At 42.6% G+C, this 21,162-nt stretch overlaps 1 protein-coding gene across 1 annotated transcript in view; it reads left to right on the forward strand.

The window, feature by feature from the left end:
- Positions 1–21,162, forward strand: part of nrxn2b (neurexin 2b) — a 605,543-nt gene that overhangs the window by 546,247 nt on the left and 38,134 nt on the right. The window contains exon 19 of the mRNA XM_053415562.1: positions 16,156–16,327. Coding sequence (XP_053271537.1) covers positions 16,156–16,327 — 172 coding nt within the window. The remainder of the gene's footprint in view (positions 1–16,155; positions 16,328–21,162) is intronic.

Genomic DNA, 21,162 nt, shown 5'->3' on the forward strand with positions numbered 1-21,162 from the left:
CACATCATCCTAAGCTTGGTCCCTTTTCATAGACTCAACAGTGTATTGTAGTGTGATGGATCAAAACCGACATTGATCTTATCTGACTGTTTCTGTCGTTTCTTCTCCAACCTACATCAACTCTGTACCACACGTAATGTACTGTACTCAGCTGGCACCATATTATCGCCCAACCATGGCTCTCTGGTGTCTATAACAGATTTACTTTGGCGCTGATGTTTCTTCGTATTCATTGGGCTCTTGCTTATGTCAGTAGAGAACATGTACAATGCCTGTGTCCAGAGGCTGAATATGACACACAGTCGTGCTGTTTGCATGTTTGGTGCACTGCCCGACGCTGCCACTGGTACACACTCGGCTGCGGTCTGTCAACATATGAGTGTTCTGTGTTTGTGTGTGTGACAGCATGGAGATGAGCTCCCCATACAAATCTCTTGTAACATTTTCCGCATGCATGGTGATATATATGACATGATTTCCGTCGAAATGCAGTCCGTGACAGGAAGAACAGCGAGCGCTGAGCGTAAGCCCCGACCAAAGGTTTTTCTGTTTGTCTTTGTTGCACAGTCCTCACATACATCCAGCAAAATCAGTCACAGGGATTTCATGAGTCTGACATGCAGGTTACAGTAGAACTGAGAACATTTACATTAAACTGTACTGACAGTAATCCTGATTTGAAGAAAAAAACAGTTTCCTAAGATGTGATTAGTTTTTAATGACAGCACTCTTAGAAATGATTAATATGAAGTTATAACCCAAAATATAGCAGATTATTAAACATAACTGCAATATGTATTCAACAACATGTGATTTTGATGCGGTATTTGGCACATTGATATTTGAACTAATGTAGTGTAGCTCAAAATGTAGGTTCCTATTGGACAGTAACACGCCTCATTGTTCTTGTACAATTTCAACATTCAGTGCCAGAAGAAGTAAAACCTGAATGTAATCCTAGTGTATATCCTCCAGACTGCAACATATGCACTTATCATTCACCAAGTGTTGTAATTTCCTTACCGTAGTTAGTTATTTGTCATAACCACAAAAACAAAACCAGAACAGAGCTGAGCATGTGTCCCAACCAACACCAGCTGAATTTCCTGTGATTCACTGCACTGGGTAAGTGTTGTGCAATTGTATACTGCATGTTTTTCAAAAAAAATACACATTGAATGAATTGAAATGGAATCAACATAAAATCTAAATTAATAAGCTTATTCTGAAATTGCAGCAAACAGTGCTCCCACAACCTGAATAATATCAGCATATCACACGTCTTCATCAGAAAATTCCCAATACTGAGTATGCCATTTACATGACCATTATCAAATTCCAACAATAGTGGAATATCAGTGTGCATGTGTGCTCCTTCACTTTGAAATGCCCTTCCTCTTCATTAAACTTAGTAGGACTCATAGACTAGGAGAGGGTTGGAGGCGAATGTTGATTTCACAGTTTAAATGGCAGGTATTTGTGGACTTTCTTCTCTTAAGTGGACTGAATGAATTGCTCATTTCACCCTCCTGCCGTTCATCCTCTCTCCCCTTCACTTCTCCCCTCTCCATCATCCCAATGCCACCGCTGAAGACATTTATTTGGAGGGAGTGATGAGGTGCGTAGTCTGAGGTTTCCCTGCTCGATTGGCTGATACGTTGTGTGGTTAGTGTTTGGAGGGGACAGGCAGAGAGCGGGTGAGAGCGGGTAGTGTCTGAGTATCGAGTGAGGGGGCTCTCGTAAGTGTTCACACGCTCTTTGAAGCGATTGAGGTGCCCTGTGATTGATATTTGATGTGTGATTTCTTTTATCATCCAGGTATTTTTTTTTTTTGTCAGCCTTTGAAGCTGCACAGTGGCGTGGTGTTTATATTTTCTGCCTCAGACGTGTGTGTTGAAGCAGAAGACACACGCGAGAAGTCAGAGTAAATAAGAGCTCACATTAAATCATTGTGGATTTATAGGAGCTGGCTTTTGGAGCTATACTGGGTGCCACGCACACATGTACACAGGCACGCACACTCTGACAGTACAGTAAGTGGTTCTGCCCCAGTAGTGCTAAACAAGGCCAACAGTCTCAGTTATGGACAGTAAATAGAGCAGAGCAATACCTGTAAATAACCAACAACACAGCCTCATAAATCCTCTGTGTGTGGGTGTGTTGGGGGGGGGGGGTCTGGCACAGACACAAACACGACCCATGAGTCCAGAAGGACAGGTGGGTTTGTACACCTATTCTGACCCAATGCAGGTCACTTGGCATTATGTTTGTGCACGTTTATAGATGAGTTCATCCCTCTGTGTGTTTGCACTGCTGGACCATGTATGCGAGCCAGAGGTCCCATCGGCCAGTGGGATGTGACCTCTGTTTGTCCTTTATGCCTTTGCCTCGATCCCCTCTATCGTTCATCCAGACTGTTCCATGCCGGCGTAGGTCAGACAGGCATATGTGCACACAGTTAATGCCGGCTTCCCTCCCAGTGACCTGGTACAGGTGGACTTGCCCACTGGCAAGGAAATCATAGACCGGCCACAAGCAGGGCGCACAGATGTATAATACAGCAGCCTGCTGACACAGGATATTCCCTAGTAGGAGTCTTTCATGTGTAGAAAATTGCTCAAGTTCTCTGCAGAGGATCCTGAGTTTGGGCGAACACAGCCATGAAACATTAACAGCTCACCACACAACAGAGTTTTAGATAAACACAATAGTTTGTGTTGCAGCTGCTAACATTTGAACTGGTAATGAATGCATTGTGTACAGGAAGTGCAACCAGTTGTCAGTTGTAAGGAGTAAACATTGGCACGTTGGTTTTCTTTTCATGACTGAACTCATTGGAGAACACTGTGAAGGAGAATATTTTTAAAGTGCAGATGATTTAATGCTAAAATGGATCAGTAACTGATCTTACTTATTGATTGTATTCTATAAAATATATACTTATTGAACTCACTTGATTAATTCTGGCTTTTGCAGTAGAAATTGTGCTGGTTTGAAAAGACTGTGACTGCAGATGTCAGAGGAGAGAGGAGCATTCTTGTGTGTTTGTGTGCACGTGCCACAGACTGACACTTGGGGGAAATTGTTGCTGCTAGTCGACAGCACAATCACAATGATGTTCACAGTGCCTGCTCTATTTTTATTGTAAACCATCTATTCTTCTACTGACAATGCTGTATAGCTGGAGTGTGAATTCAAGTTTGTGTGTGTGTATGTAGTGGGCAGGTGAAAAACATTTTTAACAAAAGGAGGGGACACACACTGAATGCCAGGCCATGAATGTTCATTTTCCTGGCACATGATTCATCACGACGGACAACCGTTGCCGGTGGCACTCTGAACTGCCAGGGCAGGGTTGCTGTGGTGACACAGCGAGAGCACCTGCAGCCGGTGAGACAGTGGTGTTTATCACCTGCTGGGGGCAGCTTACCCTGTGACTTAAAAAAATCAAATCATGAAAGCCATCTAAATCAGGGATCTTGGACTGCAGCGACTAATACAAGCATAACAAATGAGATTGAAGGTGTGAGCATGTTGTCAGTGTGGGTATATGTGTGTTCAGTCTCGCCCTGTAGTCTCAGGTAGTGGGGGGGCGTGCACCCTGATGTACGTCTGAGGGAGAGATGGGGGGAGAAAAGTCTTTATCTTTGACTTAGTTCAAACTGGGGTCTTTGAAGACTGTGATGCCGCCTTGTAAACACAAATCTAACAGAGCTGTGACTGCCTCAGACGCCGTCGATGCATTATGAGCAACTTTGTAACTGTCACTTGAAACGAAACACTCTGCTCTTTTTTTATAAGCACAGTCAAAAACAACATTAACATCAGCAACAAGCGACATTCGCTTTGTGCTTCTGTGTTCACTGCTGTCTTTAAAAATGCAGTGACGCCTTTATAATTTGGCATCTATCCCAACAGTCTATATCCCTGCACTAATTATTTTAGTGGAAAATGTCGAGAGCTGTGTAGGCTACAATATTAATGTATGTGCCTCTGCCACGAGTGATTGCAACAATGCAGTGTAAATGTTTCATCCGCATCATGTTTGACTGTAAAAGCAGTCACCCCATCTAGACACAGGCGAAAGGTTAGAAGAATGTAATTTATACCTTTAATTATTCATCTTCTGTTCCAATTTGCTGCACGATAATTTACCTCTTGTTTAATTTTTTAAGTGGGCACTATATGAGCTCATTAGCTCCTATTTAATACACAATGCCCCGCTGTTTCTCTTCTCCGTAATCTGTGAAACGTGGCTGCAACATTTATAGAGAGTTAATGTAAAGTTTGCATGCTTAATTTATCTGGTTTTATTATATAAGGAAAAATTCTCAGAGCTTGAAAAGAAGAATCGGTGTCGTCAGCTTGAACTGCTTTGTTCCCAGTTTCTTGTCACTCAGGTAGATAATGGACTGTGGCACACCAGCTCCCTATTGAGATCACTGAATTTTTCTTCTGCCTTTGTCGCTTTTAGCAAGCAATCTATTTTGATGTAGGACCCGGAATATAAAAAGTGTCTTAATCATCTGCTGCAGTGATTCATTTTCGGCAGCAGTTTGCTTGAAATAACATTTGGTACATGAGTTTCTCATTCATGTCACTGTCAAATTACCTTTGAGGAACATTTTGAGAAATCAGAGTAATTCAATTTTTGAAGCAATTCAAACTTACATTTGTGCTTCTGTGAATACACTGTGTTATTCATATCCCCGTCTGTAGTCCAAATGTGAAAGGAAGTATTACAGGGAGTTTATGCTTTTGTTCAGAACTCTATCTACTCTTTCTGCTACATTTACTGTTACTGTTGTGTTTATTGATTTGGTTTATAAACACCGCTAACACCAAAAATACATGACGCATTCTTTATAATTCAATTCACTAATCTTAATGAACCTTGTTTAAATTGTTGATCTTAAAACGATTGTTTGTGTTTGCAGTGAGTTGTGTTTGTTTTTGAAGAGGCACTTTTTTTAAGCACTTCACAAAAACGAAAATATCTTTTATTTCCCTGCTTCACAGGCATGGTTTTAAAGTTAATTAGCAACGATTCTGATGTAGAACATTGCTCTCACCTCGATGTCGCCTAAGATGTGTGATTGGCAGACATTCAGCTAATCAGAGGTGAAAGAAGGTGAATTTTCAGTGTTCAGATTGCCACAGGGGAGAAAATATCCCATTGGACTTTTTTTTACTTAAAGCCTTACTTTGAGCTCACTTCAACTGAGGAACATGGATGTTTGAAACACTTGTGGATTTCTTCATTTGATTCCCATCTGATATATGCAGAACACATGAACGCACAATCAATCTGTCTCGTCTGGACTTCTCATCAAATTGTTCCCAACCTATTAGTGACACAAAGTCACCGACAGCCATTCAGGCTCTTCTAACCGCACAGACACAGGTAGGAGAGGACAGATTAGTTTTGGGCCTGCAGGGCTCCACTAGGCCGGTGCTGTCACTGAGCAGCCATGAAGAGAACAAGCTCTTCAGCAGCACTTGACAGATGTGAGGTCAACGACTCGAGGCAACAGTTCTGCCTCAAAGGGGTGAAGGTGGCCTGGACAGCATGAATGTGTTATGAATTAACATATTATGAGTTTTAAATAATGACCAATAACAACAGCCACACATTTTTTTTTGCGTGAAACGTAAAAATAATGACAAGTTTCATTTCCTTTACATGCGCAGATTATATTTGCTTAAAGGCCTCAAATTGAAGCATTTTGGTTAAATGGGAATCAGTGCATCAGTTACCTTTTATGTAAATAAATTCCAGAAGGAGTGACAAAACTTAGATGTCCAAAAATCCGAACTTTGGAAACCAACCCTCTCACCTAATTGTTGATTCTGTGAAGTGTCTGTTGCGATTGAGTATTTTTAAAATGTCTTCCTTTCTATATTTCATACATAATGAATGATGGAGATTGTCATTGTTATGGTTCATAGAAACATCACTGTCGTGCCCAATTAGCTCGTTCACCTGGGTGTCGTGTTTCCATCGCAACCAATCGGAGCCAGACACGATAACAAACTGTGTCTTCTGCAGAATCGTCTGACCAGGGAGTGAATGCCGATTGTATCCATTCCCATTGCACACAAAAGCCGGATGTGAGTGGGTTTTTTAAACTGTGGAAGAGGAGTTTAGGTCAGATACTACACACCCATCCACCACTCAGACCTCCATATCCTTACTTTCTATCTTGCTGCACCAATGCACATTACTCTTCTTTCTGCACTGCAATGATTGTTGCTATTGGATACAAATTATGAGTTGCCTCCTCTTCCATTAGCTATGTAATTCCTTCTTTGCTGCGATGCTGGAAGCTTACCAATTGTCACCAGGATGTGACCTTTATAAGCTTCAAAAGTGCAGAGTTTATTCCAGGGGAGTTGAATTGGATTGAACAGGTGTACCTAATAAGCTGCGCACACTGATGTAGAAAGACCCACAGCAGAAAGGATTATGGTATCAGATTTATCCCACACCCAGTGATTTGCCTGGAAAAAACATGTGTACATTGTGTGCGTTGGTTTACCAGCAGTCGGCTCCACAGCAGCAGCACAGACACAGGAAGGCAATGAAAGGAAAACAAGGCAGACAGCCAGGGACAGAGACACAGAAAGAGATTGTGTCCGCTTTATCCCTGTTTGCTCAGTTTAGCGCAGGGCAAATATTAGCCCGTGTGCTCGGCAGCCGTTCTTCTCTACTGGGCTTCAACCTTACGCCCTGCCCGCAGAGACTAAAAGGCAAAACAGAGAGCAGGAAGCAAGGGGAGGGGAGAGGATGAATGGGAGAGAAGCAGAGTTATCAAGGTAACAGATGGAGAGTGGCAAAAGGCAGCTCAGAGAACAGAGACAGAACCATGGCAGAGAATACAGAGAGTGAGAGAAAGTCAGAGTTAGAAAAAGGGCAGTCTGGGGTCCAGTTCAAAAGAGACACTATTTTTACTGTGCGAGCAGACCTCCGAGTTCAGTATAGGGCTTGTAATGATGCCTTGCATGCAGCTTGTCATCCTGCCTGCATTTTATGGTATAGGTCTTCTTCGGCTTCGCAGCAGGGCTCTCACTTTCAGAGTTTATCTTTCATTGTGCCAGGAAAGGTTCACTATTTAAATCTGTCAAGACCACAGACCGTACAATATGTACCATTGCTGTTTTCAATCAAAAGAGGTTTGCTACCGCAGAGGAGGAAAGAGAGGGCATGAAGTAAAAGCCTCACGTAATCATGCTCTTGTGTTTTTCTTTGCGGCTCTGTTCTGCCGTGCAGAGGAAAAGAGATAAAGCAGAAGAGGCAAAGTAATGCTGCGAGGACAGAAAGTGGAGAAGGGTGGAGAAAACCATGCACAGAAAAACACTTTGCTCTCGAATTTGTCCGAAGGTCACAGTCATTCCTTTCTATTTCGGCCAGCTGGCTAACTCGCTTCCCCTCAGCACAGAGGAACTGGCTGCTTCAAAACCAACATGTACACACACAAACCAAAACAGATATCAACACATATGCCCCACCCGTAGCTACACAGTCACACAAAGTGTAAAATCATCAAATAGAGATAGACAAAAGAGGTAATCTCCCGTTTCAGTTTCTTCTTGCAGTGAATACCCCAGCATGACAAATTGTATGAGCAAACTGAAGATGAAAAGAGACGGCGTTGGCACAGTTCTGTCCTCTCACACAATCTCCAGACTTACATGCTCAAGTCATCTCGTGCTCATTCTTTACAGAGTTTACATAGTGACAAAACCTTGTCCTCAATTGTTTGGCAACAATACATGGACAAGCATAGCCAGTGTTCTCCTATAACTCCTATAACTAACATGAGGCGTGTTACTTATATGATGACAAAGATGTTGAAGTTATAGGAAACAATGGGTTGGGAAGAGCGTTAATCACACAAAATGACTGAGCAGTTGTAGACCTGTGGCTCAGGAGGTAGAACAAGTCATCATCTGAAGTGTGGTGGTTCGATTCTTGGCTTCTCCAGTCCACAAGTCAAAGGATCGTGGACAAGACACTGAACCCCAGATTTCAAAGTGAAAGATAAAGGACGTATAGTAAGTGCTGTAATAATGTGTGGATGAATGGGTGAATGTGATGTGAACTTTGAGTCTTTGTGAAGACTAGAAAAGAGAAATTGCAGTCCATTCCATGCGGATCGATGTCTTTGGGAGTCCTACCTATATGTAGGCTCCAGCTTTATCGGTCTTTGTGTTTTTTCTTTTTCTTTTTAGATGACTTTCTTTCTTTTCCAACTGACTGTGAATTGGTGTTTATCTACTTGTCTGATCTGTCTGGCTCAGCTATATTTTGAATCAGGTCTAATTATAAATCAAATATTTTTCAGTTTTTTTTTTTTTCATGTCTTCTTCGGTCCAAGTTTCCACAATTTACTTCAGTATATTGAAAAACTTATTTTCAAGTGAAATGGATTTTAGCCTTTACAGATTTAAAAGGTACTTTAAGAACACTAAACAGTGAACTAGGATATTATTCCTTTGTCACTCCATCTGTACCTCCAAAATAAGAACCGTTTTTTATCAAGGTTAATATTAATAGGGATAAGTAGCACAGGGAAGTTGATGTATTCATAAATTCCTTATTATTATGGTTTTGTTTCAGTATCTAGTGAAACAAAGTTAACACCATGCAACACAATTAACCCATACAATGTCAAGAAGGATTAATATTGTTTAGAGCTACGAAACAAAAGGCAGCTTAAGAACAATGTTCAAGGACTCAGCTATCTCATTTCACAGTCTTTACTAGATTTATGCTGCCAGGCAGGAATAATCTGCAAACTCATTTTGTTTAAAGCTGATACACTTCTTTCCATCAGCTATAGAACACTGGGGGTATCCACTATTTCCACCAGGTCACCCACAAGAGCATTTGGATCAATTGGATTATACCAAACCCATGTTAGCAACTCCAGTCAACACAGTAATGAGCCTCTTGGGAGTGAAAGAGTGGTTGATGAGGGCAGACAGATTAGAAAATGGAGAGAAAGGAGGAAAGGTAAAAGCCAAAGTGAGCGACATGATGATTGAGGACATCTGAAGGTGAGGCAGTAGCCACTCCATTCCAAACAAAGTCAAAAATTGATTTTGAGGTTCTCGTTGCTCTAATAGGCAGCAAGTACCTTTTTGTTATCTGCTATTTAAATTCACTGAGAAAGGGGATATGTTGGCAGAGGCTTGGGAGCATTAGCAAAGAGAAGTCATATCACAATGAAAGCAGTCAGAAACACTCCGACCTGATCATTTGTTTAAGTTTGTAATAGTTTTCTTACACTGATTAAATGAATCATCTGCCCCTGCTCCACTTTGTCTACAGAAAGGTATTCAGTATAATTAGCTTTAGTGGCAGATGCAGGGATTATTGCCATATCTGTGTAGAGTGAATTGATGAAGGATTATGTGGAGCTGGAAAAGGCAAAGGATAATTGAATGAAGAAAAAAAGAAGCGGAAAGGATAAAAGGATGTGGATGGGAAACTTTATTGGTCTTGTAAGCCTCTTTGTCCCATATTAAGTCCCCCAAACTGGCCAGTATCTACCAGTGTCTGGGCCTACCAGGGCTTTTGGTACTAGGGATGTCGAGCGGGCGGATGGACATCGATTTCCGACGCCACTGTAACACAGATACTTTTCAGGTTTTTCTGGCCTCAAGGAATACGCCCCCGCAGCTCCAGTGTTGTGGATCTCTACCACTTCTTCCTCTGTATACCTTCTTGTTGCTAGTTCTTTCATCATATCGTTGCATGACCGCTTCTTTCTGCCCTTCTCCAATATTCCTCATATCTGTTCGCTGTTTATTCTCCGTATTTGTCCTTGGTCTTCTCCATCCTCCATCCATCTCTGGTTACTGACATGAAAGGAGTGTGCTTATTGAGATGTTCAGGTTTCACTTGTGCATCCTGATGAATGTAATCTTTCTTAACACATTTCTTGGCAGCACGAAGAGTCTGAGATGTAAATGATGATTCTATTTTAGTACTAAGGTGACATACTCCCTTAATATCACCACTCAAATTTAATTCCTTTTCTGATGATAAGGCGGTGAAAGGCAGACGGGCAACATTTGATGGATGCTTGAAGATTGTGTCACTTTCAACAGAAGTGGAGAACGTCTCGATCATGGACTTATTGGAGAGGCAGTTAGATGTGCTTGAGTGTAGACGCAAGGTCACAGGTTTGATGCCTACAGTCGTCGTGACAAACTGTGCTGCTTCTGATTGTCCTTGTGGAGGAAGCTGAACATGTTACCTTCGTGGTCTTCTATTCTTCTTCTGGTATTGGCAGATCAATTCACATTTTCTAATGGGTGTGGAATCTCTTAATTTTGGATTTCAAAAAGTCGCAGACCAAAATGCCTCAGAGCACCATTATATTTCCCTACAAACAATCATTAATACTGTTGTGATAGTGGAATCACATCGTTATCAGTGACAGCCATAGGTCATTAACGAAAATGCTCCAGGGATGCCTCTCTGTCAGTCAATTTATCAAATCCGCCCCATTTTAGATAGTTGGTTATGATTGGCCCAACCTGTCTCAGGGTGGATGCAAACCTGAGTGAGCTCATTGCTCAGTCTGGTTTCAGGTTAGTGCTTCTTAAAACTAACATCCAATAAAGCTGACTCGAATATTTTTATATAAAAATTGATCTAATGGAATCTTTGCATTGTTAAAGATGTCCCAATTAGCGACAAACCCATTAATTATCCCTTCAGCTCTATTGTTTTAATGTTGCAGGCTGCAACTGTGCTAAGCCTGAGTTTCTAGTCTCCCACAACAATGGTTTAAAGTATAAAACAGATGCTTTATACTCACAAATGCAGAAGTAAGACTGAGATCTTTTTTCAAATTTTCCGCAGATACAAAAAGCAGTGCCCCATCTCAAGCTTTGTACAATCAGCTGGATCCCAGCCACTAGCAAAAGGCATAAACAAATCACTGAATATGTGAGTGTGCATTTAAGTTCGTGTATCGATCAGCTCTCTGAAGCTCTGTAAACAAGGCCGTGGTGTGTGGCGGCGCTCAGCATAACCTCACCCAAGGACGTTCTCATGTTTGCATATGTGTGTTTGTGTTTTTAGTGGGAGCGGGTGGGTCAGATGGGATTCACACCTACAGGTCTGATTGGGATTGTGCTGAAGGACAAAATCCATCAACAGTCTCAGTGGTGCACATTTCCCTGAATCCAGTCAGTTTGCGTGTGTTGTTTTTCTAGTTCTTGAGACTGGTGGCTGACACAGGAGTTTTGGTGCTAGCTGACAACATAATCAGGATTATGGCAGATGATGTTTTGGCTGATTTATTTGTCCCTGTCTCAGTGGTTAGCATAAATGCTGCTTCCCACCACTGCATTTTGGCTCGCTGCCAGCGTATGTTTACTCCGGGACAAATGGGTAAGCCCAGCGTGAGTCAAGCTCTGGTGGGAGATTCAGATTCAGACGGATACACACACACACACCCACACACATTTGCACTCATCCAGTATATTCACACCCACACCACATCAGTCTAATTCATTGATTTTTCAATCAGATCTGATTCTCCATCAGAGCTGCCGCTCATTCTTTTCGGAGCAGAATAGAATGGACAGCCGTGACCACTGACGCTGAAATAAGTCAAAAGAAAGAGTCTGGGGGGGGCAGAGATAAAGTGCTAATAAGATGAGGAGATGGGGGGCAACTTTCTCAAGGTGACTTCTGGAGACCACTGCAAACCCATACAAATGAGTTGGCTGTGCAAAATTAGAGAGAAGGTGTGGTAAATGGAACCAAGCACAACCCATCTGCAAAGTGTTAAAATGCTGCCCTCCTCTCGTCCCCCTGCCTCCCAAATTGAGATTACACGCATGCCTCTCTGTGTTCGAGCCCTGTATCATTTGAGGTGAATGATGAGAGGAGAAGACATGAAATCTGAGTATTTCAGTTACAAAATGGCTGTTGGCCCTTAGTCCTTTCCTCTCTTTGTCACAGTCATTCTGCACACATTACGTGAACGGGCAGTGGCTGATTTAGCCAGCGAGGAGTCTGAATGTTATGCTATTTCTTCTTACATAACGCTACAGTTTCAGAATGGAAGATTAGCCCCACTATACTATTCTCCTTGTAGCAGATGCCTCAGCCGATTTCCACTCGGATATTATGCATCACGTGATGACAAGATGATTAGACTTATATCCTCAGAAGGGAGATGCAGAGATACCATATTATGATACATCAGGCTTAGTTGCACAAACATGTACATCTGTCACTAATATCAATATCCGACCTAACTGCATATAGAACATAAGATTTAACATTAGTGCATAGAGCTGGTAAAGCTGTACCGCTGTCTGAAATAGAAAGCTGCCTGAAACCATGTGGAAGTGTCAGATTTGTGGTTTAAAGAGGGGACGATTGATTGCTTTTTCGCTGGCCATCCAGTAAAATCTATTTATCAATCATTTCCAGTGTCCACGCTGCTCCACTGGGTGATTCATAAGCTAATAAATACTACAGCTCCACATACTTGTGCTTGTTCGTCAAGTTAGGCTCAAGCAGATACAGGCTGTGATAGATCATTATTGGGCAAAGGAGAGAGAAGCTGATGAATAGTTTGCATTTGCACCACCAGCCGGACTATTAATATGATATCTGTCAAACCAAATTGGCTGATTCAGCAAATTCCAGAGCTGGTCAGCCATGTTCCTTTCTTCCCACCGATTCTTGAGGCACGTCGAGACGGCAAAATGCAAAACACAAAACACTTCGAGGGATTTAAAACGACTGCCACTGTATCTGCAGGAGTCCTGCGGAATCCAGCCTCCAGTCTATCCGGCAGTTGCGTCTCTGTCAATTCCCTGTTGTTTTCCTCTTTCTAATTTGCCTTTTTGGAAGTCATGTATCAGCTCTAAGAGGCGAATGCAGGAAGATGTTGAGGAAATGCAAATAGATCAAGAGGGAGATGTGTGCGGAGATGAAGCTGTAGGGGGTATTCGAGGAAAAAGCGCGTCATGATTAAGAAATGAAACCAAGAACAAAAGCCGTCAAAAATGCATTCACAATCTTCTTTGGTCTGTTTTTCCCTCTTCTTAATTGACTACAAGCGATAGAACAAGATCTTTACATTTTTAAGGGGGTTTTGAAGATGTCAAAGCACCTTGAGGCCTGTGAGGATCATCAAGGTTCCTCCTGTGTTGTTATCGCAGTGTTACACTCTGCACCTTGCTCCTCCTCCTTCCTCTTCCTTTTCTTCCCGGCATGATCAGCCAGGTCTCTCGTAGGGCTGCTGATAACCCTGATACCCACAGGCCAAATGCAGCCACGTTCTAATGCTTCCTCATTCTCATTCCGATCTCGCCAGCAGCGTTTACCTCGATGCACTCTCGCACGCTGCAAGGTCATGTTGAAATATTTCAGACGGAAATGCTCTCCGTATTCCAGCACTGCTCCTTCTTGTCTGGCTGCTGCACAGAATTCAAACACCACTTTTCTTTGTCTTTGAGAAAAAAGGAAGGAGAAACTCTAATGAGGATTACGCAAACTTTTTTTCCCTTTTTCTTTTGCGGCCACTCAAATCTGCCGTCAACTTACTGTTATGTAAGAAGCACATCAGCAAGTTGTGCTCTGCTAAAACATTGTTTTCACTGTACTCTGATCTTAGATATTTGGCTAGATTTATACTTGAGTAATTAAAATAACATCCAAGAGAAAATCTATACTCAACTTTCTTACTTTTCTCATCTGAGCAAATCTTTCCCGTTAAAACTCAAAAAATAATATCCACTCAAGGTCTTTGTTTTACTGAACCTCCGTAATTCAGATATGTGCTGCCTTCACTTGAGGTTAAAATTGGATGTGATTGAAAATCTATCATAGGGCAGAGAGCTTTCCCTCTAGTGTACAGCGGACCCCCTACCTGCACCACTGATTGACCTACCGATAGAAAAACAAAATGTGCTAACCATTGGATAAAAGGGAAAAAGCGTAACATTCTCACTCCTGACATTGGCTGACAGCTGCAGCAGATTTAGAGCTGCTGAGCAGTAGTTTAGACGCTGTAGTGTTTAAAGAGCAGCCAGGGCTTATTGTCAGTTACCTCCCAGTCCCTCGGTTTCAGTGTTGCAGGCTTCACTGCTCCCAGTCATTCAAAGAGTTTTTTTTTCCCGCTTCTGTTTCCAGAGATATGTTCGCTTAAGGGAAATGGCCATTACCGCTGCATTAAAATCATTTAAAAAAAAAACACTGGTTCCCATCGGCTTCCCACTGTAATGGGCTCAATACATTCCCTCAGCACCAGGAAGAACCCTAATGTTGCGGAACACAAATGCTAATCTCTCTGTAAATATCACTCAAATTCACTCTCCCTTCTGCTTCTCAGTCATAATAGCATTGCTTCATTCTGCTTTGCTTTGGCAAATTGAATAAATTCTCCAGGCAAAGGTGTTTCTTCTAATCTTCCTGGTGCGGTGCAATGGAGACAATCCTGGCTTCTCCAGTTGATCTACACACATTTCACTCACCATCTCCATGTTGTTGTTCTTGCTGCGGTATCACAAAGGTTTCATTAGTCAAAGCTGTGATTCAAATTGTATTAACACGTGCCCCGCTAATCTCTCTCTGACTGTATTCATATTCATGTCTGAGAATCAGTATTGGATTTTGGAATGCATGGGGAGAGCGAGTGTCAAGACTGCATGGGTCAGTCCATAACATGAATCAATTGATTAAGTGCCTTGGAAGCTAGAAGCACTTGGACATTTGAGACGTCCAAGCCTCTTTGCAGAATGAGATCATTTGTTGAGCAGTCCATCAGGCTCCACTCTGAGAAACTCCTCTTGGTCTAACTCAGTTCTGATCTTCCTAGAGAGCTCTTTGCTGTATATCTATTTCCTGTTGTGCTTCCACATTTATTCCTCTTGTTTATTCTGACCGTTGATCTGTGTCTTATACTCTGTTGATCCCTCTATAGCATTAATCACGGCCAGCAGCACTGCCTCTTTCACTGCCATTTGAGCATGCTCAATTAATAGCCTAATCATGGCTGTCATCAGTGCATGGCCATACTGTGGCCTTAGCTCAATATTACCCACTTCATGCAGCACAGAGTAGTGGTTAGAGTGTGCATAAATTTGACTGTGATTATATCGCTCATTAGCTTATTGTACAACCTCTGCACTTATTTACTCAATTAACTTGCTATTTTAAGTTCTGTTAACATTGGGGGGGGGGGGGGGGGGGGCGTATTTTCGTTTTTAAATACTTAATAACCCATGAATAATGGAAAACCGCTGCGAGCAGAAGCCAAGCGTTCACCTCTGAATATCTTGGCATATGGAAGGTGGCAAAATAAATGCACATACCTAATGAGATAATGGAATCAATGAAGTTGTTGCGGCAGTGGGAAGATGAGCTCTGTGTAAAAGTGACCCTGTCTGCAAATGAGCGTGACCCTGCTGTGACGACCAGGAAGTGTTCCGGGTTGGGCAGCAGGGTCTTCTGGGTGTGCAGAACTAAACAGCGACAGAAGATTTACTGGCGGACAGAGAATTTGTCTATAATGATGCTGTCTGGTATATGTACTCTGTCTGTTCCTCGCTCCCCCACCCATCATTCTATGCCTCTCTTGCTCACTGTAACTCTGTAAATGACTTTGACCTTTCCTGGGACTGAGGACAGGACCCACAGAGAGAGAGCAGAGAGATGGCGGGAGATGAGAGTAGAGTAGGCGGTTGACTGTAATAAACTTGAATCAGTGGGCAGCTGTCAACACTAATAGATGGGAGAGGGGAGGGGGTCACTGGGTTGATGAATTCTAAAGGTGCCTGAGTCCTCAGTGAGTGCTTGTTCTTTACGAGGCTGATGTGAGGGAGATCTGATGTTCCATCTGAAACAGGATGATAGACCAATGACCTGGTGGGATTGATTATGTGCTTAATTTTTTTGTTAACCATTAAAGATGCAGGCAAGAAAGACAGATTTCATGGGATAGGCTGTATACAGAATGTTATAATGACTCAAAATCACTTAAAATTTTAAACCCAGAAAAAGCATTTCCCCTGAAAAGTTGGTTTTGTGTAATTTTTTTAATGTTAAGGACTCTTGATTGTACTGTATTTAGCTACACCCTCCTCACAATGTTATCTTCTGTCTTCTGCCTGTAGGAACGGGGAAAGATCGGCGTGATCTTCAACGTGGGAACGGACGACATAATCATAGAGGAGAGCGCGGTGATGGTGAGCGACGGCAAATACCATGTGGTGCGTTTCACACGCAGTGGTGGCAATGCCACACTACAGGTGGACAACCAGCCCGTCATCGAACGTTTCCCCTCAGGTAGGAACAGGTCCCGAATCTGGGCAATGTTTGATTAAAGCCTTCACAGTTTGAATTCTCAGATAAACTTGCTTACACAATGGAGAGAAAAAGAGGGATGTTATTGAGTGTGCCACCTGCCTCTTCAAATAATTTTTATAGAACATTCTGTAAGGGCTCCAGTTTATTTATCATGGCATTCATATTTAGAGCGTGTCTGCATTATTCTAGGTGATTAAGTCAGGTTCTGGTCTAAAAAGCAGGAGGAGCAAAACATGTTTCCTCAGGCAAGCAATCTCCCGTCTAAGAGCATCGACCTCTCTGCAGTTAGTCTTTCACTGTAGCTCCTGGCACTGTGAAAGCCAGCACTGAATCAGGGCCAGCACAACGTGAATATGCCAGTCAGGTTTGTTTGGTGAGCATAGGATACAGAGCTCCCTCTGTATCCTATGATCACCAAAGAAACACTTTACACTGGGAAAGTATGTGGAGGTGTTTAGACATTCCTTGGCTCCAAGATAAACACTGATGCAACATCATTACACATACACACTTTAAATGAGGGCAAGCACCCGATGAGTCACCGCTTGGAGTGTGCTAATTCCCCTGCTTGCTATTTAACCATAATCATGGAATTCTATTTTGGCCCAAATGATGAGGCTATTTTTGGTGGTACAGAAACACTCACTTAATTTCTCTCTCCATTGTGTTTACCCTCTGTTCATGGTTGTTTTAAGGAAGACATTTTGTGCTCCAATCATGAATTTGCATTCGGTGAATACCAGGCGAAGCCAGTCTCTCCTGCCGGTGTAAGGTATTAATGATCACGTGGAAAATTAATAACCTGCTGAAGTTGAGTTTTTCTCACATTCAACATCAGACTTTTGCATTTCTTTCCTCCCTGGAGTCAGTGTGTTCCGTCTCCGTTGTCTAAAAGCACTATGTACTGTCATTGTTTAAAATGGAAGGGAGAGTGCTGCTAATGTGGCCGTGATATTTACTCTAGTTGACATGGAGCACTGCGACTTTGGCATCCTCTGTCACAGCAGTGATCTCATATTTTGACGCTATGTTTTGGCATTGAGAGAATTGTTTTCTCTTGCTAATCCATCAGCACAGTGAGACCGAAGAGGAAGAGCCCTGACAGATCACTCTTTTCAGTTGTTGTTGATGTAAATACAGCCTCTTTCCGCTATAGAAAACACGTCAAAGAAGAGCCTTCAACAACAGTGGCACTCAACAGTAGCACTAAGCGCTTAGAAGATGACAATGCAGCAGCGTGTTAGCATTGGCAAGTGAGCGACATCGTCCATATCCGTTTTGTTGCATCAACAAACGCAAATGCACAGCCCATAATGTATTCTTTTTATTCCTCCTACCTTCCGCCCTTCTGGCTTCTGCTGTTGTCGTAGTCAAACATTTATTTCCTTCTCCTCCGCTGATCAAGAATGGAAGAGTGTTATTTTGTTGTTGTTTGTTAGTTTACTTGAGGAGTTTCGGGTTTGTCTGCAGGGGGCTGGAACCTGTGTGAAGTTTTAGGAGGTTACGGGAAATGAAGAAAGGAAATGGATGATGAAGAGGAGGAGGGGGGGGGTGTAGAATGGCTTTTATTCATTTATGTGAACTAGTTCCTTTCAAACCATTTTTTGGTGCGTGCTTTGATGGCTTCGGCACCTGCTTTGAAGGCTGTACTCATCATCGTCTGATGGGGTGGCGTCCTGGGGAAACAGAGATGTTACACATTAGGAAAGCAAAACCTCGGATGAGGCTGAGGCACAAAAGGGCGGAGGAATACATAGGGGAGAGAGCGAGTGAGTCAGGGATGGAGCGAGGAAAGTGGGGATTGCAACTTCCTAACTGAGACAGGAACTGTGCAACAAGACAGTGTGACGCTATATCTTGTAGAAAGGAGAAATAAGTATGGGGAAGCTCCCTTGTTGAAACCAGTTTCTCTAACCCAGATTCAGACATCTTTTGATTCTCTAAACGAGACAAAACACTCCATGCTCAGTATTTGGGAGTGTGTTCAGAACCTCATTCATTTTCTTGATGCTTATATTACGTAGTAACATTGGCATTTCCCAGTATACGATTGAGAACATGTTACAGTGTCCACATAGCCAGATGAAAATAAAAAAGAAGAAGTTGGGCCGGAAGATACTTCCAACAGGGCTCTCTATTAGTTGTTACAGGTGCCACATATGTCTAGTTCTGGTTTAAGAATTGCAAACGTTCCCAGAGGAAAGGAATGAGAATTGTAGAGAATTGAAATCTTTCATCTAGCACAAGAAGCATGGAGACGGGTTATCTATGTGTATCCTTTTCTGACATTTTTGTACAATATAATTAGGGCCACAGTCCAAAAGATGTGTCAGATTCAGATGTTTTTGAATTGCTGTCTGCACAAAGCCTCCGATAAGGCCCCGGCAGCAGGCTTATAAAGAGAAGGCCACAGCTAGGTGATGATTGAGGGAGACAGGATGTTGACAGCAAATATGGCCGTCACGGGTCAGGCACATTCATCGGCAAAGCAACACGTCTCCTGACGTCCCACGAAGTGATGTTTGTAGTCCTTAGGGAGTCCCTTTCGGGCCGTGTCTGATGCTATGTGCGACAGCGCGTATGTGTTTGTGTGCGCGTGTTGTGCTTTTGTTTGTGTGTGTATGTATGCATTTGATGGACAGAGAGCAGACAAAAAGTGTCAGAGGAGCAACCGACCAACTAATCCAGCGTGTCAGGTGTCCCCAGTGGGTCTTCCAGCAACAGTTATTGGCCCACCCTGCCTTCCACATTCCCAAAATGGCAGACTGGCTCAATAAAAACAGCCCTGTGTCACACTGAGCACCTCAACCTGGCCACAGACAAACAGGCAGATGTTAGCAGCAGTGCCATACGGACCATAATTGTACCATTTCACACCCAATTCCCTTTATTTACTGGTCATCTGCTGTGACGAAGGTAGCAGACCCCATGTTGCTAATTGTTTAGACTGTGCTGGTTTATTTTCAATTATATACCACAGCCAGGATGAATATTTAGTTCAGGTTTTCTAAAGTTTGGGCATCATTATCAAAAGCACACACCACTAGTACACAGCGGCCTCATCAGTGTCCTAAATTTTGGCTTGAAAGCTTTGAGGCCTTATTTGTTGTTGTGTTACCAGACCACAGGTTCCTCTTGTTAGAAGAAATAAGGTAATATTTATTCCAGTGAGAATTACTTCAAAAGAGGGTATATTTTTTTAAGACAGTACTGCTGACAGAACTGGACGTAGCCCAGGTTGGGATAATCCCCTCTGACCCATACAGACTCTGAAATGAATGCAGAACAAAGTAAAAGAGTATCCTTAGTTTTGCTTTTGGGCTTTTCTAGCTTCTGTGTTATCTGTTGTTATTCAGTAACCTCAATGGGCATTAAATAAAGCACAAATGTGAAGCTTTTAAGTTAAGATAAAACACATTCTTCCTCTATAAAGGAAAAGTCAAATTCCTGAGGAATAAAATGAACCCTTGCTGATTTGCATAGGTTTTGCTACTATAGCACTTTTGAGAGTACTTATATGATTGAAATGTGGGTTAGGGTTAGGGTCTTGGTGTATTTTATATTAATGTGACTGTGTGTGTACAAATGTATATGTTTAATCATCTTTATTGCCTTGTATGCATATACATGTGCAGTATATCCATCTACATTTGTATGAGAGAATGTGTGCAGTGAACAATATGTAGGTGTAGTTGCGTGAATGCCGACTCGGCTTCTAATCATCATCTTGTCTCTTAGTAAATCGCCTCACATTTCCATTTTTTGTGACTGTAGTAGTTTGCCACAGTAAATTAGTGAGAAGGGGGCTTCAGGAAAAATATGTCCATTTCCTGTGGGTTTATACCACACTTGGCATTTGGGCTTCATCGCAGTGCCCCCCTGAGCTTTGGATAATCATTTAGCATTTTACAGCCGTAGTTATGTTGTCACCATCGCACCATATTGGCTGTGATTAACATATTTTGCTGGCTCATAACTGTGTCATTATGACCAGTGAGAGCACACAGTGTGCCGTCTTTCTTCCACACTTACTGTTTCTTTCTCACATGCCAGTATTTCCTGACAGTAAATCTCCTATAAAACTGTCACGTTGATTTAGTCTCTGACAAGGCTGCGGCTGAGCAAAATTAGAATTAGAAAGTGGAGTGGGTGGCGGTGGGCCCGAGGAGGCTGGGGGTGTTTTGGGGGGTTGGGTGGATGAGGGGTGGAAGCAAGGGAGATCGAGCAGATGAAAAGCAATAGCACTCTTCACCAAGTGCCGGGTATGCATTTCTGAAAAATGATGAGATGAGTGTTGGATGGAATAAAAGAGAGGCGAGATCCAGTATGCATGCTGGAAGCTAACCACTGTCTCTGCCGTGATGGATGAGGATTTGCACGTTCCACAAATTGGATTGCATCACAGCAGGGAAGATTACATGAACAGTGGCCCTATAAACGTGAAACGGCACATGCACGCTCCTTACATGAAAGAGTGCACACACATATTGTTACATCGTCCACAAGCCAGGATTAATTTCATAACAAACACACAAATGACTTGGTACTTGTAATGCACTCCGACAAGTCAATGCTCATTTGTAACAGACTAGCACACCGCTTACTACCGATCATAAATCAGTGAGAGGAAAGATGGACCAGGTACAAAGAGAGGGCTATTGTCATTCCCTGTTTTCTTTCTGTAAGGCGTTTAGAGAAATCCACTCAGCGTGGCGGCTGACCATTAGAGAGAGAAAAAAAGGGAAGTAGGGAGGAATGTGGGTTCGTGAAGGAGGAGAGGAGATCATTGTGTGGGAGAAAACAGCTCAGAGAAG

This window comes from Pleuronectes platessa, chromosome 23, assembly GCF_947347685.1.
Source record: "Pleuronectes platessa chromosome 23, fPlePla1.1, whole genome shotgun sequence".
NCBI lineage: Eukaryota > Metazoa > Chordata > Actinopteri > Pleuronectiformes > Pleuronectidae > Pleuronectes > Pleuronectes platessa.